The following is a 26,153-nucleotide window of genomic DNA, read 5'->3' as shown; positions in this document are numbered from 1 at the left end:
CATACATGCCCCCTACACCTCATGCAAACTGAGTGAGGGTCTACCGAAGCCTTCGGTAGCCTAACCTTGCACTCACTCACACAACATAATCGAAAGCTAGCAGAACTAGTACCAGACATCATTCAAGAGCAGTCAAAAGCAAAATCATAAACAGTCAACAAAAAGCGTATGCCAATCCACAAGCCAAAGTCAAAAACCAAAAGTCAAGAGAATACTCAAGTGGAAAACTATGCAAGTTAACGAAATCCAGAGGCGGAGGTACTGTAAACAGATGTTAACAGTACCGGCGACAGAGAAAATCTGAATAGAAAATGGAATGGTTCCGATTCCCGCCACCCAGCGCGGAATGAGTACTAACCACCTGGCCACACTGCGTGTGCCGCGAGTTTTGAAATTCTGTCGGATTTCGGAGAAATACAGCTGTATATATATCTGACAGGTAAGTTTCATGAACAAAACTTTTTTTCCGCTTCGGCGCTTAACTCCCAAACGCCGCCGGCATACGACAGACACTTTTGTAAATAAGGGCTCGGCGTTAGAGGGTTAATATAGTGCAAGATCTTTTAATAACATTATCATCTCTGCTTTTACCTACCCTATGAGTCTTAAGTTTCAAAAAGCAATACAAAAGATGCCTCTCACAAAGAAGCAATGGATTTTATTATATTTTTGTGGTATGGAAGAAAATGTGCATCTTACTATTCTATGGCTCCTAGTACAATGATAAGCTAAAATTTTATACAATACCTAAAATGGGTTCACCAGTCTTTTCATCGAATGAGGTAGAAATATTATCCAGCATACATGGATTAAGAACATTGAGAACTGCCTCTACTTCAGGAGTGACAGCACTTGGAACTGAACGATTTTCTCCGGAGCCATCTCTGACTGTTCTATCACTGCAAAATAAAAATGACAAAATTGAAACAATTTTATGTGTTCTATTTAACACTTATTTTACTTCTGCTTATTGCCTAATAAGGTGATGTTGATTGAGATGCTGGTCATAAGATAAAAAGAAAGAATTATTGGGTAGTTCACTCGTGTTCATACACCTTTACAAGAAAATCCTTACACGCTAGGATAGAACAAAAAAATTCTATTTTTATGAACAAAATTAATTTTTTCAAAACAAAAATGTTATTTTTAGCATAGCATAGTGTGCCTGCATGAATCCAACACACTTTACTCGTCAGTAGAAGAAAGTTGATATTCTGCTGGCCCTCATAGACTGTAGGACGTCCCTAGTAGGAAACACTCAACTGTTTCCACAGTCTGAACAGCTGCAAAAGAACAGTGGGGTTGGGAGGTGGGAACTTTAGTTAAAAGTGTAATGGGTTTTAAAAAATTATTAATTTTTTTAAAATTACAGTTGTTTTACCACAAACTTATTGCTTTTTAACATAGTTTAAACAGCAACTCAGATGGTAGGATCTGAGTTGCTGTAGCCTTGACAAAAATCATGAAGTACCTGAAGGAACCACTGGGAGCTTCTGGGGAGGGGAAAGGTAAGGGACCCAACTTATAGCCCCACACCATAACAGAGGGGGTGAAGAGCTTATTGGGACCACTTTAGCAAAAGAACATTACTATAACAATTTTGTTGCTTGAGCAACAAAAAGGCATTCACCCGGGAATATCTACACCTTATAAAATGCCATGGTGAAAAGGATGATTCCCCAAGAACAAAACACCAATCATCTGGGTAAACCTTAATCAACAGTGACTACCAAACCTGAGTATGAGAATCCCAGTGCCCAAGGGTGCTATAACTTAGATAAAAGGTAAAAAAAGTAATCCGGCACCACCATATGCTGACCAATTAAACAGAGCTGATATTCAGGTTTCTTTTAAAACTTAATAACAGTGAACGTGCCCTGATCTCATCTGCTTAACCGTACACTGAGGAACTTCTGCCTCTGAGATAGTTATATGCCCTTAAAATGACTCTTCTAGTCCTTAAGGAAATATTATTCATCTTTACATGTTTATTAACACAACCTGGGATAAAATCAGCTGAGATGTGTTTCCTTAAATACTTAGCTTTACAAAGATACAGCCAAATGGCCCTAACCAGAAGAGGAGGCTGTCTTCATCATTCCTAGATTAAGAATAACAAAAAAGCCTTGGAATGCATCTGTTTTACCAACAAAGTCTGTACCAAAAGATAATCCCAATTCCTAGAAAGAGTAACTTTGCTGGTAAAGGCGTGTAATTTGCTGACCCATCTTCAAAACAAAGAGGTTAAGAGGAAACCCAACACTAGTAAAAGATTAGCTAAGGAGGCCTGATTGAGGGTTTAAAAAGAGGTCTTGCCAGACTTAACAAAATCAATAAGAGATTTGAATTATTTGGCTTACTACATCTAGGAGGCCGTTTTCTCAAATTGCAAGCATGACCTCTTCAACTCCACTGAGATGCTAATGATGAGACCACAACACTCAAAGATCTGGGAGAAAGCAGACATGTCCATTTATTTACTGCAAGAGAATACTGCCTCTGGTTGGTGCTCATCTTGACCTGTAATGGCGTGGCAATATAGCCATGGAGCGCCTCTACCTAAGTGGGAGCTTTGCAGCAAAGGAGTATTCCAATGGCTAGCAAAGCACAGTACCAAAATAAAAACAACCAGACAATAGTGTCACCTACACTGCAATAAAACCACAACCCACCTACTGAGAGTGGTGGGTGCTCCAGGTACATTGTACCCCCTGCCTCCCCAAAACCTGACACCTTGCTACAAGGTGAAGAGATAGTAGGAGAAAATCCTATGCTTCCTCCCTTGATACCATGCCAGTTACTAACAATGGTGGCAAGGTACTGCAAAATTTTAACACTGTTTTAACCTTCATTAAATACAGTGAGAAGCAAAAATTGATTACACTTCAAGTAGGTCGATTGCAGAATGGAAGTAAGGAACATAGTGTGCCTGCAAGAAAATGAAGTAGAGGCTGCTCTGACATCCTTAGCTTTCACCTCAAGTAGGCAAAATGCTCTCCTGAATCTGAGAGGGGTCTCAGAAATAAAGTCCATTCAGGATGAAGGACAATGCATTCTTAGTGAGAGGTCAAAATGGGTCCTTGCCAGAACACTACAGTATAGGTTATGGATAGCCCTCTGCTCTTCTGGTCCTGCTCAGGTAATACAGGCAGTCCCCGGTTTACGACAGGTCCGGCTTACAATGTTCCGAGGTTACGATGCTTTTCAAATATATTCATCAGAAATTATTTCCCGGTTTACGACGCATGTTCCGGGGTTATGACGCTCATACGCCGATCCGACGGAAGAAATATGGCTCCAAAACGGCAGAATAATCATAATTTGAAGATTTTTTATGAAAACTCAATAAAAATGCAGTTTACATCGTTTTCAATGCACCCAAAGCATTAAAAGTAAGGTTTTCTTATGATTTTTTATGATTTTCAACGATTTTTCAGTTTACGACGATTTTCGGTTTACGACGCGGCGTAAAAACGGAACCCCCGTCGTAAACCGGAGGCTGCCTGTACCTGAAAACTCCAACTGGACAGAGGGCTCTCTATTCTTCCTCAGAGCCAAGGATGTCCATTAAGTTCTTAAGGGAAAAAGAACAGATCCAGGTCTTGGATAGGTCCTTGTTCTTGGCTAAAATCTGAGGGTAAACGAGCAAACCGTCTCTATAATGATGGCTTGGATCTCACTAAAACATTTTAACAGAAGCCAAGGTCACCATGAAGATAGCCTTACAGGTAAGGTCTTTTCCAAGAGGAGGAGCGTAGTAAATAAAAAGAGGGACCTGTCAGTCACTTCAACACTACATTCAGGTTCCAGAAGACTAGATTACCTTCCTTGCTTGGACTAGTAAAAGAACTTGATGAAGTTGCTTAAAAAAACTGAGTTAAACATATCTCAAAACCCTTTAAAGGAGGAATACCCTTTAAAGGAGGAATGCAAGAGATTCTAGATCTCCTCAGATAAAAGAGGCAATCAGCAATTCAGGTCACAAATGTCTCAAAAGGAGAGACGTAGAGTCCGAGACACCAGCTACGGAAAATCGCTCACTTATTCTGGTAGACACAGCTAGAAGACTGACGTCTTCATTGCAATACACTAGTCCCTATAGTACATCTAGAAAACCCTTAGTTCTGACAAGCTTCCAGACAATCTGAGACCTGTCTGGACAAGAGAGAGCCACCCTTGGTGGTATCTCTTGAAGTGAGGTTGACTGAGTAGACATGGATTGGGGAAGGAGTCTTGAAGAGTCTACCAACAACTGTGGCAGGTTCGGAAATCATTATTTCATGTATCAGAACCGGGCTATGACGGTCATCGTACCATTGCAATGAACCTGAAACTTGTTCAGTACTTCCTTAACTATGCTGAGGGGAGGAAAGGCATAAGGATCCAAATTGGACCAAACTTGCAGCATGGAGTCTGCTGCCCATGCTAGAGGGTCTGGGGCTGGAGAACAAAAGAGAGGAAGACAGAGGTTCCTTCAGATGGCAAACAGGTCCAAAATCAGCCTGCCCCATAGATTCCACAGATCCCGTCAGACTGGGGGATTCTAGGTCCACTCAGTGGTAAGAACAAGTTTCTGATGGCTCAGTTCGTCCGCCAGAACTTATTAGTTGGCCTGAATATATCAAGACTAGAGAACTCGATTCTGATCATCCAAAGTAGAAGTTCTCTTGCTGTTTGGTGGGGAGAAAATGAGAGAGAGTGTCTGAACTATGGTCTAGTCTAAATGGATTATCACAGTCTACAAGAGAACTTGGGACGAGAAGCACTGAAGCCCTAAGCGAATCGCTTTCAGCTCTCTGACATAGATGTGAAGGCTCTGTTCTTCCAAGGACACGTCCTGGAAACTTCCCAGTTCCCTAAGCGGATTCCCTAACCTATATCAAGGCATTGAGAATAAGTCTAATCTCAGAGAATGAAGGACCTTCCCTTCCGAAAGTTAGTTCAGACAGCCACCACTGCAGGTCCGACTTAAATCCCGGGCTTCTCGGGAGGGGGAGTGTGCAGAGCTCCTCCTATTATGAGGTTCCTGTCGTCTAGCCACCAGGCTATGTCTTGTCTCACTTCCTCCGAGAGAGGAATGGGAAAGGACGGGGAGTCCATGCCGGAGATCAGAACTCCTTCATTCTCCACTGAAGGGAATACAGGCAGTCCCCCGGTTAACGGCGGGCTCGGTTAACAGCAATCCGGTTTTATGGGGCTTGTCTAGCGACGAGAATCGGCAATTTTTGGCGCAGAAAATCGCTGATTTCCGCTTATCGGCGCCGATAATTGGGTATTGGCGCAATACATACCCAACAGAGGCGCCAATAACCCCGAAAATTGCCGAAAAAGAGCCGAAAATCCGATTTTCGGTTAGCAGCTATTTTCGGTTATCATCACACCCCAGAAATGGAACCCCGCCGATAACCGGGGACTGCCTGTACAGGTGAAGCCACCTGTGAGGGACCAGCTTCTCTAATGACGACAGGTGACGAGAACAACTTGCCACTGCCAAGCTGGTTGCTCCTGCCAAGACAGGAACAACTGCGTTGTCTTCCTGAAATTGCTGATACGTGAGTCTGACAGGAAGACACTTGCTGCTGCCGTATCTATCAGCATGCCCAGGTATTTTATCTCTGCTTGGGAATGAGATTGACTTCTTGAGATTTACCACAACCCCCAGGTTCCGGCAAAACTCCAGAAGGTGATCTCTGCTCTGGAGCAACTGCGATCAAGAGCTCGCCAGGACAAGCAAATCGTCAAGATACCTCAACAGATGTATCTCGTGAGAGTGGGCCCAAGCTGACACAAGGGTGAACACTCACTTGAACACCTGGGGAGCGGTTGAGAGCCCAAAACAGAGTGCCCTGAACTGAAGTGCTGTCTCCCCAAGGACAAAGTGTCGATACTAGCGAGAGAACGGATGGATGGGTATTTGAAAATACACATCCTTCAGATCCACCATAAGCATGAAAATGTGTTCCCTGATGGCTGTGAGCACTGACTGTGTCATTTCCACTGTGAACCGAGTCTGGCAAACGAATCAGTTCAGGGAAAAGACCTGTGACCGGTCTCCAACACCCTGTTGCTTCCTCTACGAGAAAGATTCGGCTGTAAAAGCCTAGGGACCGGTCTGTCATGACTTCCACAACACCTTTCTTCAGCATCACCTCTACCTCTTCTTGAAGGGCGAGGTCTTTCGGTGAGCTGGGAACATAAGTTCAGAACCGGACCAGATTGTTGGTGAGGGGTGGATGAAACTTGAAGGGGAGTAGGTAGCCCTCCCGAAGGACATCTATGACCCAGGTCTTGGCTCCGTATCGCTGCCAAGTTGCCAAACGGCTTGACAGGCAACCCCCATCAGAGGATGTGGAGGGGAACGCCGCCACTAGCATCTCTCTTCTTCTTTCCCTTGTCCCCTCTTCCAGACTGGGAGGAGGGTTGAAAGGGATGCAACTGCAACCCTTCTTCGCAGGGGTAGAAGGCTGAGTGTTTCCTCAGGGCCCCTTCAAAGCCTGGGACTTCTTAGGGGCCAAAGAAGTGTTAGCCTGACAAGAGGGTTGGGCTGCAGTGGCATGCAAAGACCCAGAAGTCTTTGCCAATACCTAGTGGACAATGGTTGTTATCTTCAACACAACGCTTGTTCACTGCAGCATCTACCTGCTCTCTAGGAAAGAGAGAGGCCGATCCCAGCAGCGGTCCATTCCTTAGGGTCAATGACAATTCAGGGCCCAAGAACTTGGATATCCAAGTCAGGACAGTGTTCCTCCTCTTCAAAACCAAGTTTGCCCACAGGTTCGCTGTCTGGTGGGCTAGGTAGGTGACTGCCCTACCTCCAGACTGGCACAGTCTCCCAAAGGTGGAATCCTCCCCTGGGGTTATTTGAACCCGATGCAGCGAGGTGGCAAACTTGGACACTGTGAAAGAACATAGGTCCAACCAGGAGACTGCCTGGAATGCTGCCATGGAAGTCGATTCACGAACTAGGTCTGAGTCAACTTGTTTTGTCGGCAGAGACCCCTCCAAGGGGGTGTAGTATCACTTCTGTCGAGGTAGAGGAGGAGGAAGTAGCTTATCCGAGCGGTTAGAACAAAGTGAACTCTCCTACCCAGAGACTAGAGAGTTCAGTTGTTTCAATAGCCCCTCGTTAAGCGTGGACCAAGGCAAGCCCACAGAAGCCTTGGGTTCCTTCTTCAGTCCCCAAAAAGCTTCGAGGCACGATGGACGATCCACGGATGCGGCCATGGCTCCTTCCCCGAGATCGTTGTGCTGACGAATCAGCGCTACAATCTCCGCAAAAGTCCTCTGTATCTCAGGGGTGTCCGAGTCCTGGGGAAGAGGACCCTCGGTTCCTTCCAGGGCATGGTCCTCCCAATCTACTCTCCCTACAGGAGGGAGAACCTCACCAGAAACCCCTGATCCCTTTTGGACCACTTGGGCATACATCTGAGTTGATCCAAGGACCGAACCCAGAACACAAGCCTTCATGGTGGGGCTGAGTTGGGATGTAGCATCCCAATCACCAACCCTTCCATCAAACTCACGCCTACCGGTATAAATCGCAGGAGGTTGAGAGGACAGGTGAGAGGGATCGAGCACTTTTTCCTGTCCTGTCGGGGGCTAGCCCTGGCAGGGGAGGAAGGCTGTGGGCGATCACCAACCCGCGGTGGTAATGGCTGCACTGGTCTAGGAGAATGACCCCACACACGTGAACATGGTGGAGTGTGGTCCCAAGGAGAGCGAACAGGCTCTCGCGAATGTACACGAAGGCTGTCGCCAGGTGAGTGAATATGAACAAGGGCTGACCGGGGGAGAGCAATCGTGTATTCTCAGGTAAGAACTCAGGCTGTCCTCATGATGTTCCCCAGTCTTCTTCGAGGCCATGGTCTCCAGACAAGAAGACTGTGTGAGGACCTCCTCGAAGCTTCTCCAGGTGCACGGACACTGGGGTCAGCTACACCTTTGAGGAACTCTGGCCGAATACTCGGGCCACTACTGGAAGAAGCACCTGCATACTTGTTTACCTTCTCTCATGCAAGTGCCTGAACCAGCCCGTCATGAGGTCTCAGCAAGACCCATGAAATGGGCCCTGACTCCGTAGACCGGGGAGAGCCAATGAGAGATCCCTGTCTCCCCCATGGAGGGAGGCAGCTCTTGGAAGCTCCATGATGGGACTTCTTTTGGGGTGGAAGAATCAACCTCCTTCATCCTCTGCTGGTGAGCTTTGGATGCAGGAGATAAGGAGGCAGCAGCAGAAGATGACAAAGATAACGAAGACAACACCTTGCGACTTCTCTTCTTTGACTTCTTCTTCAAGAGAGTGGGTACCATACAAGCTGTGGGTCATCATACTGCAGCCCATATCATATCAAAAGACATGTCAAGAAATCTAAAGTTAGTAGTATAGAATGTTCTGGCATTTGCTACAAACACATCATCACAACAAATATTAGCTGGTAAAGATTTTGACAGAACTGTTTATGCACCAAAATTAGTGGATGAAGTTTTGAATTCACGCTTCCTACTCAACTTTCACAAATGGTGTGAGGACAAAGGAGTTGATATTCCAGATGAAGTATACGAGATACTTCAAAATCTAAAGGATCAACTGATCAAAGGCAATGCCAATCCAGATTTAATAATGAGGTCCCTGGAGTAAATAAAGCCTACTGTGTATCCACAGCTAAGACAATTTCGGACTGAAGGACAAAGTTTATCACCAACTTTAACCAAAGTCATGCTCCCTCTTAAAACCTATGTTGCAGCATCACAGAATGGTAAATGGTCTGTTTACCAGACATCATAAAGATAATTCCTTAAACTTCTCTGCATCAAAGTGTGCCAATTACGCATGGTATATGACTGTTCTTATACTTTTAATGGAATGATTGCCTATGAAGTGAAAGCTGCATTTCATGAAGGCTTGTTTGTGGCCAAGCTGACACATGGTAAGTTCAACAATGTCTGGCTTGACTATACACTAGAGACAACAGAAGACAAAGCACTTAAGGGTAATGGTGGAATAAATGGTTTGACACTGAAAGGAAGTCCACTTAATCGCTGGTTTCTCGCACATTCTGTGACTGCAGTCTACTCCACTAATTTCACTAAGATGATGCAAAATTCACATATGGCACATGGAGAGCAGCATAAAGCAGAGCACATGTCTAAATCTGAAGTAAAGAGATGGAATAGAGATGTCGAAAAAATTAACACAATGTTTGGAGGAACATTCATGGACCCTTTAGTCTGTTGGATCCACCAGAACACTTGATAAACTTTGCTACTGGATGCGTAGCACCACCCACAATTAAGGATAGCTTGCTTGGAGCATTAGGAAAAGGATCCACCAAGTTATCTACATTCATCCATGACTGGCTTGTATCGTTTGAAGATGGAAAGACAGGAATTTCTATGATCCACTAACAAGATCAAATGTGCAAACAATGTCTGATATGAATAAATCAGTGGAAGTCCGTAACAAGAACATATCCCTCAATGGAGAAGTCATGTACCCCAGACTACTGGTAATGAACGCACTGAGGAAAGTCCCAATCCAAAGGGTTCTTTCTTTTGGAACTCCTCAGTGCATCTCAGTATGTTTGCTGATGATGGCTCGCCCCTGTCATGTGTCAAATCACAATTTATGGACAAACTTGAGTCACTTTTACCGGAAGTCAAAACTTTATTGGTAACTGGGTCAGATACCACTATATTTGATGGTCACGCCATCATCCAAAGGCTTCCAGACCAAGTGCCACAGAAAGAGTTACATTCAACAATATGGCATCTAATTTTCTTTGTTATGTTATGTATGTCTGTGGCCAACATAGATACATTAAACAGAATCATATAGTATTTGTCAGATATGATGAGGACAGCATAAAGAATATCACTAGACAGAAAAGAGTTGGCCATAAGTGTCCGAAATACCATGTGCAACTAGATCTGCAAGTTCCCAAGATGTGGACAGTATTTTTCAATAATGGGGAAAACAAGTTAAATCTTGCAAACTGCTACATAGACTACATAAAAGAACACGCTGGAAGTGTACTTGACGATGATCAAGTTGTGGTATAGTAGACAGAGAATATGAAATAACAGTTGGTATTATTTCCTGCCGTAGGTTCACTTCAAGAAGAGGCTGATTGTAGAATAATTCTGCACTCAGTTGTAGCTGGAGAAAATGAAGCTAAACGGATGGGACTCAACAGCCCTGACACAGATGTTCTCGTGTTGCCTCTACATCTTCGAGAGAGTACAAGCGCACAAAAATTGTTCTTTCTGACAGGGCATACTGGAAAACAAACATCACTAACCAGATATATACCTGTGCATCTGTTGTATGAGTAACTTTCTCCTGAACAAATCAACATTATTCTACCAGTATACTGCATTACAGGCTGTGACACAGTGAGCTCCTTCCATGGCTTGTGAAAGGCAAAAGCATTCAAAACTATGAGAGAATAAGCTGGATTTCATCAGTCTCTCAAAAGCCTGGGTACTACTTAACTTCTAAGCAATGCTGATAAGCAACCTTTGCACGAATTTTGTTGGAGCACTGTATGGAAAAACAGGTTGTGATTCTCTGAATATGTTATGTTGTGAGAAAGCTGCAGAGAAAATTGCTCCCAGGAAACTTCCTCCCACAGAGGACAGCTTCCACCAACATGTGCTCCGCACCGTTTACCAGCTCATGATGTAACGGCAAGCATCCAATACAGACTTACAGATGCCTGGATCCAGTCTCCCTGGAAGACGGCTGGCTGTCAGAAGCCCTACGGGACTTCTTACGGCTGGGAGAGGCAGCCTTCTTCTTCCTCCACTTACTAGCTTTGGAAGAAGGGAAGGAGGTAACAGTACACAATGAAGATGAAGACGAAGATGATGTTGTTGACTTCCGATTCCTCTTCTTCAACTTCTTCTTCCAGTTGCGGCAGGCCTTGGACAGCAGAGTGTGGAGGAGGATGTCACCAAGGAATATGATGTAAAGGGTAACACTTGTGGGCACACTACCAGAGGCATGCGTGAAGATATCATCGGTGTAGCGGTGGCCCTCGAGCCGAAGACACTGAAACTATGGAAGTATTGATTGACAGTTCTGGCGGAGGCTTAGTTACCAAGAGGGGCTTTGGGAGCGCTAAGTGGAGATCAATCTATACTCAGCTCCTAGGAGGCCCAGGATGGCCATAAATCCGTAAGCCCCTTGGGCTACAAAACACCTGCAAAACAAGTCGGGCTAGGTGAGGCCATCTCCCTTCACCCCAAGGAGGTGTGCCCTCCCGGACAAACCCCCTCCCACAGAGACCGCTGGAGAGTAGTCAAACAGTCAACTGTTCACCCACGCTGGCTCTCTACTGACGACGCAGTAGGAGACGGCAAAGGAGAAACCACTGCCTTAGGAGTAGCAAAAGCAGGTGAAAGCTTGGCCAGGGTCAAGAAGGAACCAGAGAGAATCTTCGGTGTCACCAGTGGAGTATTGCTCTCTGATGACACCAGAGAAACTCTACCCTCTCTTCTTTTTCCAAACACACTTCACACACTGTTCAGAAGGCCAGACTCAACACTCACTACAAGGGCTATTTTGATTACAGTCATGCTTCCTGCATGACATACACAAAGTATGAGGGTGTATCTCTAACGAGGAGAGGAACTGATTATAAGGCTTGTTTTTACATGGGCAATGCCTTATAATAAAAGGTTTCCTCTCCCCAGGCTGCTGCAAGTTAGGGGTTTGCATTATAAATATAAAGCAAACAAATAAACACTCATATACACAAGAAACAACAAAAAGGTGAACAGCAGTCAGGCAGAGAAGCACAGAGACGACTTTACACAACAGCGGCAGAAAGCAAAGTGAAGTGCAGACCGATGAGTGGGCAAGGCTTCCCCCCTACCATCAGTAGCTAACAACTCTGTTTGAAAGTTAACGCCCGTTCCAGCTTGCATTCACAAGCAAAATCACAATTTTTTAAGTAGACTGTATTTTTCCTAACTATACAAACCTGAGGTCCTTTGCATTAGGAATCACTTACAGTGCAGCTGGAAACAGCCGTTAAATTTTCAAACAAGGTGGTTAGGCAGCTGACTACCGCCTGGTAGGCGGGAGTCCCTCCTGCCTGGATGTAGACATTCCAATTTGTCTTTTGGCCTAAGTGTCAGATTGAAGGGTGGCATGAAGTGGGCATGAAAATGTAATGTAAAGGACCTCAGGTTTGTATAGTTACAAAAAATACAATTTACTTCAAAAATTGTGATTTGTTCCTACACAATACACAAACCATCGGTCCTTTACATCAGGAAGACTCACTGGTTGGAAGGAGGAATCTGAGTGAGTCTCTAGAACTGACTGGAGTTCACCACACCTGGGGTTCCTTTCCTGGTCAACAGAGCGAGGAAGGGAAACCTGCCTCTGACAAATCGATTGGGTTGTAGGAAATGCGAGATCAATTGTCAGACTTCTGGGCCTTTTTGTTTGAATGAGGAAGGCATTATTTCATACAAAATATGCTAGGATGAGCCTTAAAAGTCAGTAACAGTAAAGCAAATATCAGTACTGGGTTTGCCTGTTTGTTATGATCTCCTTCCTCCCCTTGCTAGAGGAAGGAGCGGGTTTGCTTCTGTAGCCCTGAAAGAAATAGAACAGAAGCTCGAAGTAAAGGTTTATCTGCATCAACCACCAGATCCAGTATGTAACGGCTCGAATCTGCTCTCTGCCCGCTGGAAGAGAGCCAGGATGAAGAGAAGGAGAGGCCAGTCACTCCCACACTTATTCTGCATCCACAACTGCACATCTTAGGCAAGATGCAACCCATGTCCTGGTAGAGGAGCCAAGTAAGCTACACTACTTGTTGAGCAGCCACCACAGGTCCCAAGGAAAAGGTGTCCAAGGACTTGTAGGCAATGTCCCAAAGGCAGAAAGAAGTGAAGGTGGTCTACTTAGACCACACCCCCACTTTCAATACCTGAGGAACCGATGTGTTCTCCCAGAATTTGAGGGTCGGACCAACACTAAGGACTTCGTGAGCTCTCAAGTGGAAGGTACAGGTGTCATCTTCACCAGCAGCAGAGTACTCTCCCAAATGTCTCACAAAGCCAGAAAGAAATAATTTCTTGGACAATTCTTTCTTTGTCGAGCCAGTGCTAACAAAGAGTTGTCAACACTCAGGCCGGAGATGGAGAGTTCTCTTCAGATAGCGCCACAGCACTCTAACAGGACACAGTAGCATCTCATCTGGGTCATTACTTACAGTAGCAGATCGTCTGGGTCATTACTTACGAAGTCCTCTAAGGAGGGGATCATGAAGGACTCAAACCTAGTGTCAGGGACTGATGGGTTCTGAGTCCTCACTACGTAGTCTGGGACAAAATCGAGCATAACTGATCCCCATCCCCTGAAGTGCTTAACATCCAAGGAAAGTCCATGAGGTTAGATGCCTGTCTGACTAGTCTCGTACAGGCTCATATGGCGCACGAGTCAGGCTCCTCAGAACATGAGTCACATCCCACTCAGGTGGCCTGAGGTCCCTGGGTGGGCAGTACATTCCAAAGCTTCTCATCAGTAGAGAAATCTTGAAAGAGGAGATATCTACTCCTTACAGCCACAAGACTAGGCAGAGTGCGGCCCTGTAGCCTTTTACAGCTGATACGGACATAAGCCTCTCTCAGCGAAGAAAGACAAGGAAGTCTGCGACCTGCTGAACAGTAGCTCCGACCAGAGAGAGACCCTGTCTATGACACCAACCACAGAAGATGGCCCACTTTCCCTGGCATGCTGCTGCAGAGGACTGCCTGAGGTGTCCCGCCATCCCCATTGCTGCACGGCACGAAAAGCCTCTAGCTCGCAGGAGATGCTGGATAACCACCAGCCATGAAGACACTTTACCGAGTGAGCCAAAGCCCACTCATGTACCTGCATTGTCAACTGATGAAGCAGAAGGGACCCCAGGCCCCCTTGCTTGTTGACATATGCAACTATCATGGTGGTGTCACTCATCAAAACCACAGAGTGCCCCATCACTCAATCCAGCAACTCTTGGAGAGCCAAGAAGGCTACCTTGAGTTCCAAGATGCTGATGTGAAGGTGCTTGTTGTCTCGGAACCACACTCCCAAAGTCAGCAACTCCTCCAGGTGTGAGCCCCATCCCTTGGTCGATGCATCCAAGAACAGAAGCATGTCCAGAGGGGGAGTATGCAGGCATACTCCTATTAGGAGGTTCTTGTTGTCCATCCACCAGTCTAGGTCCTTTCTCACCTCCCCTGAGAGAGGGATGAGAAAGGACTGAGGGTCTCAAGACTGGGACCAGTACTCCTTCAGCCGCCACTGTAGGGACCGACGGTGCAAACGCCCATGAGGGACCAGCTTCTCCAACAACAACAACAGGTGACCAATGATGACTTACCATTGCCGAGCTGTGCTGCCTTCCTGAGACTGCTGATACGAGAGTCCGAAGGAAAGACTCTTCCTGCTACTGTATCTATCAGCATGCCAAGGTACTTTGTCCTCTGCTTGGGGATGAGATCTGACTTCTCGAGATTTACTACAATCCATAGATAGCGGCAAAACTCGAGGAGCCAATACCTGTCCTTAAGCAACTGCAAGTGAGAGCTCGCCAGGACCAGTCAACCGTCGAGATACCTCAACAGACGTATCCCATGCGAGTGGGCCCAGGCTGACACCAGGGTGAACACTCGCATGAACACCTGGGGAGTGGTCGAGGGCCCGAAACAGTGTCCTGAACTGGAACAACGTCTCCTCGAGGATAAAGCGAAGGTACTTACAGGAGGACGGATGGATGGGTATTTGAAATATGCATCCTTCAGGTCCACCATAAGCATGAAGTCATTCTCGCTGATGGAGGCGAGCACAGAGCGAGCCGTCTCCATCATGAACTGAGTCTGGCGAATGAACCAGTTCAGGGAAAAGAGGTCTATGACTGGTCTCCAGCCCCCCAAAGTTTTCTCTACAAGAAAGAGACAGCTGTAAAAGCCTGGGGACTGATCCGACACGACTTCCACAGCATGCCTTGCACTTCTTGACTGAGTGCAAGATCCTTTGGCAAACCAGGGACGTAGGTAAGGAGATGGACCGGACAGTTGATGAGGGGTGGCTGAGACTCAAAGCACATCCACTACCCAGGTATTAGCTCCATATTGCTGCCACATTGTCCAAATGGCTTGATAGGCACCCCCACCACTGGCAGTAACGAGTGTCTGACACAGTGCCAGCCTTCAGTGATGACTTCTTAGGACAGGCAAAAGGTGTGCAAACCAGGGTCTGCACACCCAAGGCTCCTGAAATGCTAGACCCAGGGGTGAGCTATTCGGTTCCCTGACCCAAAGTTTGGGAAGAGCTGACGAGAGATCCACTGCTTCCCCTGTGAAGGGAGGCAGCCCTTGGAAGTCCCAGGATGGGATTTCTCGGTGGGTAGAGACAGCCTTTTTCTTGTTCTTCAACCGACGAACCTCAGAAGAAGGGGAGGGGATAGCAGACGACAACAAAAATGATGAAGACGAAGACAACACCTTGCGAGACCTCTTCTTCAACTTCTTCGCCACCTTCAGGATGGTGGTCAAGTCCCCCGCCCAGGAGGGAGCAGCAAACGTCAGAGGAGCAGCTGGGGTGGCCAGGGTAGCAGGAGTGACCCGGGGAGCAAGAACATCATTATGAATATCATCTATGGGAGCGGCAACAGGGGCAGCCGAGGCAGCCAGGGCAGCCCAGGAGCCAGGGAAGACCAGGAGCCAGGAGCAACTGGAACAGTCGGGGCAGGTGAATAGCCAGGACAGCCTGGGGCCAGGAGCAGCCAGTGACAGCCTGGGAGCCAGGGAAGCCAGGAGTAGCAACTGGGGCAACTGGGGTAGCAGGGGCAGGTGGAGAAGCCAGGACAGCCTGGGAGCCAGTGAAGCCAGGAACAGCAAGGGCAGGAACCATCAAATGGGACACAGTGGAGGTCACCATCATCGAGGGTCCGGCCTAGAACAGCAGGGCCACGGTGAAGCCTGGAGGCAGAGGCACTGCGTGCTGTGATGCCAGTATGGCGGTCACCTGGGTTCCCAGGTGGGACGGGATGGTTACCGGCATCTTGTCTAAGGCTGTCAACATGAGTGCTGGCGGTAGGGGTAGCAGCAGCGTGGGTTACCACAGGAGCAGCCACCAGGCACAACAAGAGACCCTGCAACAATGGCGTGACAGACTGACCCAGGGAACGCCAGGCTGCATCTACATCAGTCACCTGCTCAGCATGGAGAGCAACTGCCATGCTGGAAGAAAAAGTCGGGTTAGTGGAGGGAGCCTCCTCTCACTCTGGGGGAAAAGTTTCACAACCAGAAGAGACCACCGAGAGGAGGTCGTCCTGATCTTCGCCCCCCTCCGTCCTTCCTCGCCCGGCGAAGCGAGTGAAGATGAGGGAGTCCTCTCCCGAAGGAGAGGCAGCCAGAAGATGAAGTTTGCCGGAAGAGAGAAGTGAGGACAAAGGGTTAGCCACCAAGGGAGTTGTCGGGGGGCGTATAACCCTCATATGACACCTTGAAAGGCTTCTTCTGGTAATGTTTCCCCCTTCAAACTTCACCCACTGCTCAGCCAACCATGAGCAACACTCAGTACAGGTAGAACTTCGGGTATACACACACCCCCTGCAAGAGGAGCAAAGGGCGTGTGGATCAACATCAACATTTGAATGGAAGCTACTACATTTCTTCCCACCAACCACAGGGCACACACGCTGGGGGAATGAGGGCTTATGAGGCTTACTTTCATGAGCTTGCATAGTCCAAACACACAAATAAGCAAACACAAAAAGAAAAAGAAAGATCCCACTGGGAAAAACAGCTCAACGACGGTCAGGGCAGAGGGGAAAGAATACATGTCTGCATTGCACAATGGCTGAAGGCTGAAGGCAAATTGGAATGTTTACATCCGGGCAGGTGGAACTCTCGCCTACCGGACTGTAGTTAACTGCCTAACCACCTTGTTTGAAAGTTCAACAGCCATTTCCAGCTGTGATGTAAGTAATTCCTAATGTAAAGGACCGATGGTTTGTGTATCATGTAGGAACAAATCCTAAATTAAAGACCAAAGCTTGTACTGTATTTGTGTTTGAACAATTGTACCACTACAGAAGCTGAGCTAGAAACAGCTTTCACACATGGCCATTAACTACTGATGGCAGGGGAAGGATTAGACTTAGGTTTGCTGTCTGGTGAACCAAGTAGATTAGCCCTGCCTCCAGTAACAACTCTTGAGGGCTGCATTCTCCTCGGGTTGTGGGAACCCAAAGAATAAACAATCTTGACCAATGACAGGACCCACGAATCGATCTACAAGACTGACTGGAATGTTGCCATGGCAGTCGATTCCAGTGCCGTTGCCTCTGCCTGCGAGAGGGAGACTCCCTCCGCACAGGGGACACTCTAGAGACCGAGCGGGACAACAACTCAGGCCCAAGTCAACCTGCTTAGATGGCAATGAGTTCTCTGGGAGAACATATTTCCTCTGGTGAGCTAGAGACAGACATATTTCCTCTAGCGAGCTAGAGACAGACAAAGTCCCTTGAATGAACGGCTGAACTGGGGAGAATGCCCTTGTCCAGAACCAAGAGAGTTCACCTGGACCAAAACCTCATCAGAAAGTCTAGAACATTACAGGTTGATAGACACTCTGGGGTATCTTGGGGTCCCCAGAAAGACCCAATGGTGGAAGCATGTGCAAGAAAAGTCAATGTCTCTTCCTCGAAATCATTAAAATGACATATTCTCATGATCTCCACAAAAAGCCTCTGCAACTCAAAATTGTTCATGTCTTGGGGCACAGGACCCTCATTTCCCTCCAGGACATGTTCCTCTTGAGTTGCTCTTTCTGTAGAAAATGAACACTCACCAGAGTCCACCTGCTTGATCTCTTGATCTCTCTGAAGAACATATTTCCTGTCTGGTGAGCAAGGACCAGACCAGAAATGTGCTGTGTGTAATGGGAGGATGGGAGCTGGAGTCCTGGGGAGAACCTGTCTGTCTCCCATCTCTCAGAAAAAAAACTACAAGGGGGAGAAGGGGACTAGTGAGAGATCACAAGCTCCCCTGCCCAGCCTGTTGAAGACCGAAGTCCCAGCTGGCAAGTGCAGCTGTAAGAAGTCATCAACCCACAGCGACAATGTCCGCACGGGTTGGGGAAAGTAGTCCCGCTCACGTGAACTTGATAGACACCTGTCCCATAAACGTGCTCCAATCTTCTTAGAAGCTGAGGCTTCTACAGGAACATTGAGCAGGGGACCTCCTCTTGCCTTACCCGAGTGACCATGCCAGTCAGGTCAGGCCACTGTCCCAGGACCCCTGGGCTGCTCTCTGGAAGCGTGGGAGGGGGGTGAGGGAGCACCTGCATGCTCTCTGATCACCTTCTCTCACTAGGCTGTGCAGGCAGCTGGGACTGGGTCCATAGACCAGGGACCCTTGCCAACCCTGGTAGCCTGTTATCAGTGGCCTGTACTGGTATACCAGGGGCCTGGAGAACCTGGGTAGTGGTTGCACCCGTGTGCTCAGCAATGGGAGCAGCAGTACTCATGGTACCACTAGCAAGAGACCACAGCTGGTACCAGAAGCCTGGGTAGGAGGCCTACCAGGACTGGTGACAGTACATCTGGGACTCAAAGAACCACAGGTAGTGGTTACACCAGTGCACTCACCAACGGAAGCAGCGGTACCACTAGTGAGAGACCAGGCGTGGTACCAGTAACCTGGGTAGGCAGGCTAGGCCAGGGTGGCCCAGGTAGGCAGGCTACCAGGGTTCGGGGTTCCTGAGAATCTGGGAGCAGTTGCACCCGTGTGCTAGGCACCAGGAAGCAGTGGTACTTTCACTAGCGATAGACAGTCAGACCTCTCTGCAAAACGAGGGCTAGCTACTGGAAGCACCACGAGACTTCCCGCAGGAGGACCAGGAAACCTTCCTCTTCCTCAGCTAGCTAGTTTTAGAAGAAGAAGGGAGGAGGCAACGGGACTTGACAACTAAGATGAAAGTGAAAATGACAATGACGACTTCCTTCTCCTCTTCTTGATCTTGTCAAGCGCAGCCTTCAACAACAGTGTGTAGAGGAGAACAACACCCAGAGATCACATATATGGCAGCATACAGGAACACATGCCCAATGCTGCATGAGGGGTCACCAAGGAAGTAGAAGCAGTCCTACACCTAGCAGACAACGTGGCCAGTAAGTTGTCACAGTCACGGTTGGAGCAGATACCAGCAGACCCCTCATAGCTTACAAGTGATCATTAAGTTCAAAGGCACTCGGTTCCCCCAAGGGGCCTAGAGCAGCACATCTCTCTAAGACCTTTAGCCTCCACAACACCTGCAATAGGAATTGGATTAGTTGTTTTGATTACACTCATGTCACAGTGTGATACACGTTAATGAGAGAGGATCAACCTCAACAGCAAGAGGAACTCATTACATGGCCTGTCCTTCCCTGGACAGCTCCTAAACCCTGCAGTTTCCTCTCCATAAAGAGCTGAAGTGATTCAGGGGTTTTGTATATATTTGTATACATAAACAACAAACAACAATCACACAAAAATATTTCAACAATAGAGAAAAACAAACAGAAAGCAAACGGCAGTCGGGCAGAGAAATGCAGAGATGTCTTCACACAACAGAAGCTGAAAGCAAAGTGGAGTGCAAATTGATAAGTGGGCCAGGCTTTCCCCCTACCATAGGTAGTTAACAACCTTGTCTGAGTGTTAATTGGCCATTCCAGCTTGCGTTCACAAGCTAAATCCTATGTAAAGACTTTCAGGTTTGTATTTGTGTCAGAACAAAGGTGAGTTCGTATTCTTGTAAGAACAAGTGTGGTACCAGTGGCCTCGGTTATCTCAAGAGAAACCAAGTGCGCTACTACATTAGCCTTACACCATAACAATTAATAACCTAATGCTATTCCCGAGAGACTGACGTATAATGGCTACCATCATAACCAGGTCAACTGTCTAGCCTAATCCTACCTTAGGTTACTATAGCCCAGACTTGAGGCATCAAGACTTCTCACGAAGCCGACTCCCACGGTTCTAACCTAAACTTTGGCATGACACTTGAAGTGACAACTGTGACATGGACAGGGTACGTGCATGCTTGACTTTTCTACTCGGCATAACCTACAATCCTGACCTTTCCAATGCCTTTTTGGCTCTAGCTTTCATATTTTCCCAGCAGCGTCTTAGCTCCCGGCTGCTCCTTGGCTGAGTTGAAGGATGAGCTGAAAACTGTGCAGCAATTACCTCCCACACTTGTTCTTTTTCACGATTGGATGCCCCGTCTCTCTTTTTGCTCTCTACCACGCTTTTGTGCTGCTCAATAAGAGCTGTCAGGATTTTTTTCTCTAAGGGTATAAACCATTTTCGTCTGCCTTCAGTACTGTCACTGTAATCCGCCATGTTGATGTAAACAAACTAGACGGGGTAGAAGTGTTACCACATAAACCTTCATAATTGGAAGACTTTTCCAATATACACAATGAATCAATCCTGCACAGATTTCAAAATGAAGTCATTAGGGTCTGGCTGTATATATCAAAGAAACATACGACTCCAATCCACGATTGCTTTTCACGGCGATTCCAAAATTTCAGGCATATTTTCGTAGATTTGGATATACCGCTAATTTAGTTAAGCTGTCATTGATTGGGCAGATCCATCCAGTCACAGTCACTATTACACACAGTAAACTAAACAGATATACGGTCACACACAACTACAGCACCCGCTCCATGGATGTCTGTTGTCCTTGCAAACAGTGAAATGACGTTGACGCACCAGTCAAAACAAACTAAAGTGACAGTGTTGCAGAGGAACAAGATAATAAACAAATGGGTTATTACGTTCGCCTGTGCCAACTGGTAATCGATAGATTTGGTAGTGCCAATGCCAGTATGCCCCGTTATTTTACAGGACAGATGTTGGTTGTACACAATGAATAAAAAAAATTGCTGTTTTGAGGAATCTGAATGAGTTCAAACATTCACCAAATTCTCCCAATAAAACACGGTAAAAAGGAGGTTGTCATAAGCGATATCTAAATTCTCATTCAAAACTTCCTGAAAAAGGATATTAACCATCTTTATCCCGGCTTCCTCTTATGCATGATGAAAGAAAAGAATCTAGGTAATGCGTTAATATCCAATGTCAGCATCAAATTTTGATCCTCCCATAAACTTTATTATGATTATAGCGTCCTTTCTCCTTGGAACATATTAAGAAAATGTTTGATATATATTTCACGATGTACAAGTTTTTGCAAACACAATTTACGAATTTAAATTTACAAACCTATCCCCACAAATATTTTCATCAGTGTTGCCGCTAAATTCATACGTGACTTTATTATTATTATTATTATTATTATTATTATTATTATTATTATTATTATTATTATTATTATTATTATTATTCAGAAGATGAACCCTATTCATATGGAACAAGCCAACAGGAGTCACTGCTGGCCGCGAGTTCGAATGTCCGACCGGCCAATGAAGAATAAGAGGAATTTATTTCTGGTGATAGAAATTCATTTCTCACTATAATGTGGTTCGGATTCCACAATAAGCTGTAGGTCCCCTTGTTATGAAACCAATTTGTTCTTAGCCACGTAAAATAAATCTAATCCTTCGGGCCAGTCCTACGAGAGCTGTTAATCAGCTCAGTGGTCTGGTTAACTGAGGTGTACTTTTTACTGACTTGAAATTCAAACTTCCAAAGAATGTGTTCATTGGGAAGAAGTAAGAGAAGGTAAAGGAAAATACAGAAAGAAGGGATCTTACTTATTAAAAAAGAAAAAATAAATTAATTAATTAATAAATAGTTAAACGTGTGTAAAATGCAGGGAGAATAGCATTATGTTAGTGTGTATATATGTATACATATGTAAATGTGTTTGGATATATATACATATATATTCAGTGTGTGTATTTATCTCAATTATGGGAATGACCATGAAGACCTCTACTGATCCCACCCATCGATGACAGCGACAGGACCTGTTTACCCTGTATCGTCAGTTTTCAGAACGATGATACAACCATTAGCAAGCAAAATTCACGTTGAATCATTATTTTTTCATAATGAGGTTGGGTGTCTCAGATAATATCTAAAAAATAACTGTTATCCGAAACTTTTATTTGAGAAATATCTCCAAAGATCCTTGATAAACAAATTTCAACTGAAAATCCCTGCTCACACAGTAACTAAAACTTGATTTTTATGTTTTTCTGTCCTTTACGAATGATGACAGTTTTAAATTTCACTTACTCAAACTTTTAAGAAACACTTTTACTGTCTATTCCTACCTGATTCTTAGGAATCCAAGAACAATTAGGTCAGTTTTTAAATTCAGAGGCACTGTGCCCACCTTTATGTGTTCTACGGTGTCTTATAAGTAGTCTATACTCGCCCGAGATGTAATCTTGGGGCTTTCATCGGTTCCACCAAAATAATGCTAAGAGTGAATCAACTCTCATCGTAGTGTTAGCCATAGAGCAAGCTATACTTTGAACAGGAAGTTTTTGTACATAAAGGAACATGCCAAACAGTGCAAATCTTTTATTTCCTAAGATGATTTTGAAATCATAGGGCAAGCTTCCGATGAAACCTCCCTCCATATTCTCGAGTCCTTTTATATATATATATATATATATATATATATATATATATATATATATATATATATATATATATATATATATATCTAATTTCATATTACTGCTTTTAGTTTAGTCATGTTTATCGATTTTAATTGCTCTAACTTTTGTATTTTGTGTGATGATGAAGCCATGCAATATTTATATAAATAAACTTGAATGAACGACCTCCTTTTACTCCTCTTATTCATACTATCCATCCGACTTTCAAGAAATTAGCATTTACCCAATTTCGTATATACTATATATATATATTATGTTATTTATTTATTTTTATATATGTTATATATATATATATATATATATATATATATATATATATATATATAATGGTAGGTATGTAGTAGGATCTGATTAAAAAATAACCCCGTTGTTATGATTGATAGGAAGAACAATGCAGGCTTGGACAAGGATGAAGGTGTGTGGATGAATTTTTCGTTATGAAACACTTATGTGAGTAGCTTGAAATTAAATGGAAAAGCTGTGTTAGCCATACAAGGGCCTGCATAAAACTTATGTTGGAATCAGTAGAGAGGCAATGTGGTAGTTGTCGAGAAATTATGACATCAAACATGAGGAGAGTGATTAGTGTTCTTCATGATAGAGGCAAAGCAAATGTTAGGATTTATAGAGAGACGTTGACTGGTTTAGTTTAGTGTAAAAGTGAGACGTGTGAGTGTGTGTGTGTGTCGTGTTTATGGCTATTAATGAATGTAGGATTGTAGGGTTATGAAAAGCCGTAGAAAGCACAGCAGATGTTTTGCAGTCTTGTTGGATAATAAAAAAAGGTCATGAATGGAGCGTCGTGTGGGTGTTTGCAGAGGATTTCATAGGGACTGAGGCAAGACCTTGGATAGAGGACAGTGAATGTGGAAACAAATGAAAGAATTCAAACGTGTTTGCAAGTAGAGATAGAGAAATAAATGTTCTTATTGATAGCAAAAGAATAAATGCAATGCAGTTGATTAAAATCTGCACTTTGGAGCAGATTTACAGGATGAGCGAAGAGGAGAGTTTCAGAATAGACGAAGCTAGGAAGGTAGATATAGGCGTTTGTAAAAGACTGGGAAGAGAGTTGGGGTGTCTACGATGCTAAAGTTGGAACAGATGTAGAGATTGTTGACTCATCTCTCCTTTGCGGAATATGGAGGTACGTAGAGGTGGAAAAGACGTTAAACATATGAAAAGAAGAGAGGACAATAGACCGACGATGAAATTATATTTCAATAGTACTGGAGGAGGAGACATAGCAACACCTAAAATATGCTGGATGAATCTAGTGAAAAAGGTACTGGAAAGGAAGGGATTTAATATCCGAAGTGAGGGAGATCTTCAGTTTCATGCTGATGGGCCTCACCGGTGTTGAATGAAGTGGCTGATGTTTTGGAAGTTTCTGCGCCGAGGGTTCATCCAAGGTTAAGGAGTTAAAGTATAAATTTGGCAGCGATTCTCGTCTTTTTATCTTGGGCAATTGTTACAGACAGTGGCTTAGTGGTCGAAAAGCACACACAAACACACACACCCCAAAAACTATTCGAATGTTTTAGTGAAATATATTACTTTTGTAAGGCAGATTCATGATGGCTTTATTGGTGTTTTCCAACACGCCTTTCTACCCATTGTTCTACTATAGGACATCGCATATAATGTCTCCATTTGTTCTTTTAAAAGGTCTCTCTCTCTCTGGTGTGTTTTCTGTATCTCTTGTCTTTTTGGTAATTATGACACCTTAGTTATCATTTCGATTTGTTGTTTATTATAAACGTAACCCCACATAGTAAGATCACGGATTAGTCATATCCTTACTTTATGCTTTGAAGTATAAGCACTTTAATTGTTTCCTCTGAAGTACTGATGAATTTGCATTCGTTACTGAAACCTACTTGATTTCATTGGAGCAGAATCATCTTCCATGTAGCCTCCGATTCAGGTTCGTTGTGGACGTTGTCTTCGTAAGCGACGTTTTCTTTTACTAGACGCTTCTTTTTATCCAGTGTTTTAGAATGCGGTTATTGCATTCTTACGTTCATAGATAATTAACATTTTCCTAATGGTTTTATTCCGTTTTGATATTATATTTAGTTTTTTCATCAATTTCAACGTCTATTCGAGACAATTCATCTAATTCTGTTTTCGCTTCGATTCTTTCTAAGGCCACATCCTGCAGGTTTCCAAGAACTGGTGATTCGTGAGAAACAGACTAGTCTGTAACTCCAGCATCCAACTGCAAGCAAGCAACTTATTCTCTTCCAGGTAGTTGGTATGTGGGTGGAAATGCTTGTTGTCCCTTGAACGGAGTTTGGTTCCCTATCTGAATGTCAAGGACTCGCTACATGTGGAATATCTTTGGGAGACCAACTGATATTTGGGAAAGAATATACTTGTATGTAAGAACGGATGATTAGCAAAAGAGAACAATCTCATTTTTGATGAATTAATATTCTAATAATAAATCAGTATGGCTGTTCGTTTTTTTTTTTTCGTTCATGAATTAGCGACTAAGATCTTACATGTAATCTTTTTTTCTTTTTATTCAAAATTTGCCATTTTGAGTTTGTTTCTCAAGTCACTCAAGTTTTTATGTCAAATTGGCAACCGGATATAACATTCGTGATTCATAATTTCATATCTATAGCAAAATTGTCTATTATTACATAAATTCATCTATTATCCGGCCCAAATGAATCGTATTTCGTGTTCCTCCCACGTCTTTCGTCCAGCTTATCGATTCAAAATGAATCAAGCCTTTTACGAACACGAACAGGCTTTGAAGAATCATCGTAAATCAGCAAAACTGCTTTTATGAGTCTAATTAACCTTTAAGAGAGGATTTGAGCAAATCAAAATAAGACTTCGAAACATATTTCTTTTTTTTCATGAGTAAAGGTCACTAGGGCACAAAACAGTGATTTTCTTCTAGCCCAGACCTGAAGAAAACATTACAAAGGAGAGTGGAGGAAGAGGAAAGAGGCTTAACCGTCAAAAAAAAAAAAAAATGTAAGAATCAGGAAAAAGAGAAAGGAAGTGATTTCTTGGATTATACGCAGATAGAAAGAAACAGTTAAGAGAACCATGTATGTAATTTTTTGAGGATTACCGATTAAAACCTTATTCAGTAAAGCATAAATAAAAGGTTCGGACTCTTTGCGAGTCTGTGTGATAAAACAAACAAATCCTTTAGAATAATTTATTGAGTTTCATTATTTTTTTTTTCCAATGAAATGGCACTTTAAAGCATGGTACCACGGGACCAATTAGTACAAAGCAAGTTGACACACACCGCCTGACACTTGGCTGCACCTGATCTTTTTTCTCATCAACGCATGGAACATATCTCAAAATTAATACAAAACTATACTAGTTGTTAAGTAGCTCACATGAAACATTAACGCCGTTCACAACACCAAGAAGCCACAGTAATGAAAGTAGCTTCCAGTTATAAAAAAAAAAAAAAAAAAAAGAATGAACGACATGATGGTAATGGCACAATTTGCGGTC

The 26,153-nt window shown here is 44.4% G+C and overlaps 1 protein-coding gene across 2 annotated transcripts in view; it reads right to left on the bottom strand.

Moving 5' to 3' along the window:
* LOC136833770 (myb/SANT-like DNA-binding domain-containing protein 4) overlaps positions 1–20,803 on the bottom strand; it is a 60,188-nt gene extending 39,385 nt beyond the window's left edge. For both annotated transcript variants that reach the window (XR_010851583.1, XM_067096020.1), the window contains exons 1-2: positions 20,132–20,803; positions 748–899 (exon numbers count right to left, since the gene is read on the bottom strand). Coding sequence is in view for 1 of the 2 variants with exons in the window: in XM_067096020.1 (XP_066952121.1) it covers positions 748–899; positions 20,132–20,397 (418 nt within the window). In the remaining variant the exon portion in view is untranslated. The remainder of the gene's footprint in view (positions 1–747; positions 900–20,131) is intronic.
* Between the last annotated feature and the right edge of the window lie 5,350 nt (positions 20,804–26,153).

This window comes from Macrobrachium rosenbergii, chromosome 52 (genome assembly GCF_040412425.1).
Source record: "Macrobrachium rosenbergii isolate ZJJX-2024 chromosome 52, ASM4041242v1, whole genome shotgun sequence".
Classification (NCBI taxonomy): Eukaryota; Metazoa; Arthropoda; class Malacostraca; order Decapoda; family Palaemonidae; genus Macrobrachium; species Macrobrachium rosenbergii.
This window is presented reverse-complemented; position numbering and strand designations above follow the sequence as displayed.